The sequence below is a fragment of the Crocodylus porosus genome, unplaced genomic scaffold, assembly GCF_001723895.1.
Source record: "Crocodylus porosus isolate Cpor-Errol unplaced genomic scaffold, CroPor_comp1, whole genome shotgun sequence".
Lineage (NCBI taxonomy): Eukaryota > Metazoa > Chordata > Crocodylia > Crocodylidae > Crocodylus > Crocodylus porosus.
The window spans coordinates 13,922,149-13,927,547 of record NW_017728916.1 but is presented as its reverse complement, the minus strand read 5'-3'; the positions used below and the strand labels follow the sequence as shown (position 1 = coordinate 13,927,547).

The 5,399-nt window shown below is 37.6% G+C and overlaps 1 protein-coding gene across 2 annotated transcripts in view; it reads left to right on the top strand.

Annotated features, from left to right (window-relative positions):
• Positions 1–5,399, top strand: part of DIAPH2 (diaphanous related formin 2) — a 686,654-nt gene that overhangs the window by 245,103 nt on the left and 436,152 nt on the right. For both annotated transcript variants that reach the window (XM_019536467.1, XM_019536466.1), the window contains one exon: positions 2,299–2,400. In XM_019536467.1, coding sequence (XP_019392012.1) covers positions 2,299–2,400 — 102 coding nt within the window. The remainder of the gene's footprint in view (positions 1–2,298; positions 2,401–5,399) is intronic.

The window sequence follows — 5,399 nt, the reverse complement described above, 5'->3', positions numbered from 1 at the left end:
TGTAAAATAGCTGTGGCATTCTAAATTGAAGTTGGTTAAACAAGTCAAAGGTCTCTGTTGTCTTAAAAATAATTTATGTATAATATGATAGGCTTAATCATGGAGAACCCAAATCTTCCCTAATAAGGCTAAAGTGATTTAATGAGATAAAAAGAAAGAAAGGTTATGTTTTGGCAAGGAAGAAAGGGCCTTATGGTTCAGTACCCTCTCTTAACTAACCTTTAAGTGTGCAATTAACATTTACAGAAAATAAAGTTTGAGGAATTCTGTAGAATAATTAGAGAAATGGGGAAAGCAGCTAAAGGTCTCTGTTCTGTTAATAGGCATTCTTTTTACATCATACTGCTGACATACCATAAAATGAAAGCTGTCATGCATGAAAGACTGCACACATTATGCTACTGTGGTGCCATAAATCTACAATGAAAGGCATTTACTTTTCCATTTTACCCTGATTTAGTTTTAGCTCTTGACTCTGCCAAATTCCATTAATCTGAAGCAGGAGTTATGAGGTACCACCAGCTCGTATACTTTTGAGTTCCAACGTATTTTGAACCTAGTATAAAAAAAGGATACTTCTTATAAGTATATGACAATAAAGGTCCACCCCAGCTAGTGCCAACAGCATTTCATGTCAAAACACAATGAATATTATAAAAAGATTTTCCAATATTAAAACTGGTGTCCAATGAGTATAGGCATTGGTACATCAGAGAGGAAATGTAATCTGTCATGTATATCTAGAAGTTTGAAAGGACTGAAAGTATTGTAGAAGATAAGGTGTTAGTGGTATTGAACTTTCACTTCACTTCAGTTTATACAAGGGAGAAATATGGGAGGCATACGGATAATAGGGTTCTTTATTTCCATTGTATTCATGGTTAAAAACGGCCTTCATAGGGATATCTTGCGGGAACGTGAGAATTACCTTCATGGCGATCATGCAGCACGTTTCCCCTCTTTGTTCAAATTCTTCCATCGTGCAAAGCAGTTCTTGAACTCTGGACAAGTACTTCATGTTGGTTGGGAATGCATACTATCAAAATAACCCTGCTAATTGAGAAGGTGTAAAGATCTGTGAGAGAGGTCAGAAAAGATCCTTCAGTTTTCCTTGTTATTATGACGAAAAATGTACAGTCCCTTACATTTCCATGATTCAGGTATGGTTTTCTGTCAGTTTTTCTGCCTTTCCAATATAAGTTCCAAGTGAACAATAGTAACCCATTGACATTTGGCAGGGGGGAAGGAGGTCAATACAGGAATTAGTCCCTTAATGGATGTACAACAGTAATTTTTCCTTATTAGTCTGATAATATTGTACTTCTGCGTTCCTGTAGTTGAAGGAAAACATTTAAGGTAAATGTATATATTTTATATATAAAATAGTATTCTCTCTTTTTTGAAAGACTCGACTTTCCAGTGGATAAAATTAAATTGTTACTTATATGTCCCTTCAACTAAGAAACGCACACACACTTGTGTGTGTATATAAATAAACAAAAATGCTATACATATAAAAAGAGCATATACATTTTACAAAAAGTGTATAGATACTTTACTATAGATTTCTTTAGATTTTTAATAAGTAAAATATTTTTAGTTTAAAAAAAAAAAAGACTATATAAATTATGTTTGTCCTTTTCCAGGGTTTGGTTGGTCACATTAAATGTATAAAGATTTCTTTCAATGTGAAAGAGATGAGCATATATATCTTGCTTCATTTAAGCATCATCAAGGGAAAGCAAGCTGAAAAGTTTAAGCTTCATATCTGAAAACTTATGAGTCTTCTACAGTTCTGGAGTATTTTCCATTTCTGTGTAAATATCTTTAAAATTATATCTATGTACTGGTTTTGTGACTAGCCTCCCAAAATAGTAGAGTCCTGTTGTGTACATAAAAAGGGGCTTCTTTAATACTTAGTGGAGGAGACAAAACCAGGGATGAAGAAATGGTAGCAGCAAGTAGCTCATACATCAGTGGCTACTTGTATGACAAGTAATTCGTACTTGAACTTAAATAACCGTGACTTAGCTTGTTCTGTTGACTATGGGAAGAACATGACTCCTGTCAGACTGTTGTGGATATGTTGATGTCTAGATAAAAGAAATTAATTGACTGATTTTTTTTTTTTTCCTTTTGTGTGGTCTGTGTGGTTATTGGAGTTATCTAAAATGATTTTTAAGTTTCAAGGTACTCTGATTTACATTGACATGCCATATAATCCATTTTATTAAGTGTTAATTAATATCACAGTTGTTAGAATTTAAAACTAATGCAATTTAATCTTGCTTTTTTCAGAATCTGGTGAAGAATCTTCCTGAACAGAAGGAACTTAGTGCCTTAGCCCAATTAAAGGATGAATATGCTGATCTTTGTGAGCCAGAACAGTTTGGAGTTGTGGTATGTAGTAGCCCAATAATTCAACTGAGGGTTGTACTTTGTTAGATGCAATGAAAATATTTTTCCCTTTAACTTTGTATTGATTTTATATATATGTATGTATGTATGTATATATGTAAAGGTATTTATTCATAGAGTGGCAAAAATCAGGAAATTAAGATTCTTATGAAATGCAATCTGTACAGGTACTTGACAGACTTAGACTTAGTGCATACAGAAGTGAAAGGAATAGTGATGTATAATTAACAGCTGCCTTCTATAAAAGGCATTTCTATGACAAATCATATCTTGTATCTCTTCTGATTGACAGCATAGTGCTGTTGATAAATAATAAAACAGAAGTTATATTTAGGAGTTCAGAAGGATTCATTTATGCAGTGCCTCCTTTTTTTCCCCTCTGAATTGGTTGACTTAATAACTAAAAGCTCAGCAGTTCAAAGTGTTAATCTATGTTATTTATTCAAAAAATATTTTCTTATAAGAATCTTTCTGAACAGAAGGAACTCGGTGCCTTAGCCCAGTTAAAGAATTAATATGCTGATCTTTGTGAGCCAGAACAGTTTTGAAGTTGTGCTGTGCCCAATAATTTAACTGAGAGTTGTACTTCGTTAGATACAATGAAAATATATTTTCCCCTTTTTGTAAAAGTTATGTATTTGTTTTTCCCATTATTGTTAACATACTTTTGCACAATATATATATAGGGGTTTTTTGGTATAGGTATTTATTCATATAGTAGCAAAATCAGAAAATTAAGGTTCTTATGAGATGAAATTTGTACAGGTACTTGACAGACTTAGTGCATATAGAAGTGAAAGGTATTTTTGTTTTGTCATTGAAGTAAAATGCGGACAGATAACTAAGAATTGTTAAGAATAATTAACATGAATCATGGTGTGTGTGTTTTTTTTTTTTTTTCCTTTGGCCAAGCTATGGTCCTAAATACAAAAGCAACTAAAACCTCCCTAGCTTCATTAATTTCAGATCTGGAACAAAATGTAGGACACATTACAAAAATGAATCTTAAATGCTGCAGACATCTTCCCACATAGGAAGTGTGTTTTAGAGCAGAGCTGTCCGTCTGGCAGTCTGAGTGGTTAAATTATGGCCCAGGAGACTTGTTGGTTTGGCTTCTGAAGTCGTGGCTTTAAGCATCATCCAGAAGGTTGCTCCTGATTTTTCACCCCTCCAGTCCTTAGTCCACCACTTAATTTAGGCTAAGTGTAGATGTTCAAAAAACCAGATGGGATCAATCAGACTTATGCAGGTTTCTGCAGGCAGCAGGGCTGTGCAAAACTTCAGCAGCTGCTTTGTTTTAAAGGTGTGTCAGCCCGAATCGGAATCAAAATAGAAGCTCTGAAACATCTCTGAAATGAAACAAAAGCATCTGAGTTTTGGAAATGTTTCCGAATATTTTGCAGTTTCAGAGACAGCCTTGCAGAAAAACAGAAACTAAGATGACGGAGGAAAAAGAGCAGGGAAGGACTGCTCTCATATTGACACTTGTAGCTGGCCGGTGACTACGATCTTTCCCTGAGCTCCCTCCCAATCATAGTGCTGTGGGGGAGGGATGGAGAAACGGTATATAAGGCTCTGTGTCAAGCTCGCTCTCTGCCTTTTCTTTCATCTGTGTCTCTCTTGCAGCATGAGCAGCAGAGCACATAGCATCTGAAAGGTCTAGGCTTGCTTGGTAGCAATAGGTACTGATAGTCTCTTGCTACCAAGTTGTAGCCAGTCCTTTCCCACTTACCCTTGCCTACCATCCCTTTTGTTATTTATTTCAACTAATTCTTCCCCCAAAATCCTCTTATTTCTTTTTCTTAGACCCCTCCCAAACAAAAAGAAAGCTGTGTATGCTTTCCCTCGTAGTGTATCATCCATCACTGCGCAGAAAAGCACAACACACACAAATTATGCACACACTTTCCAGCACACCAGACATGAAGGTGCCAGGTCTTCTGGCAGGGGAGTGAGAGCAGGCAGAGGGAAAGCTGTAAGTTTCCACACCCACCACCCAACTTAGATGCACCTTATTTTCTACCAGGTATGAGGCTTCTGCTGAATTGGCAGCAAAGAGGTGGGAGCAGTGTCTGCACCTGCCCCACCTCCACTAACACCAGAAATAGCCACCAGCACTAGCATGACACTCTCCCCCACCCCAATTTCAACTCCCAGCATGAGCCTCCCAGTGCCAGAGGAGGAGCTGGATATGGAAGCAGGGGAGCTCAGTGCCATAGCCAGGGAAATTCTGGGGAAGGAGGGGGAATCTGAGTTTGTGCTCCACTCCCCTCAAAGTTCCCCTAGAGCCAGGTCTCCTTCTCTAGAAGGCACTTGAGAGGAGGTTGAGGTGGAGGAGATAAGTGGCTCAACTGAGTAAGCTCCTTCTGTTGTTGTGCCTGTGCCTGCTGAGGAGGGGGATAAAACAGGATATCCCCGTCCCCCCTCCCCCAGCCTGTCTCTCACCCTTTAATGTCTCAATTTACATTCTCACTGACTGGCTTTCTTGCCTGCATGCCAGCCTCTGGCTTCTTTACTATTTCTTCCATCCAAAAAGAGTGCATACACCAACTGCAGATGCTTTCTCAGCCTGAAGAAGTGTTTTTAAACACAAAAGCTTGTTAAAATATATTTCTCCAACTTCTCAGTTGGTCTAATAAAAGATATCAAATTGACCCAAAGAACCTTCTCTTTCTGTGTCCTTAGACCAACATGGCTACAACCTACACATGCACCTTAACACACACAGGTGTCATGGGTTTTGCTTTGAATAGTTTGAGGTGCACTTTCCCAGAAACCCCTGCACCTATGTCCTTGAAACTTAGCAGGCTTCATGCCCTGAGAAAGGACTACCATCCCTGCTGTTTTCATCCAAATCAGCCAAAATTGAAAAAGTTGTAGGTATTTTAGTTATTTCCCATTATAATCTATGACTGAATCTCCGAACCAGTGTCAAATTTCCAAAACAGGTTTAGCCAAATCAAATCGGGACAGTGATCTGA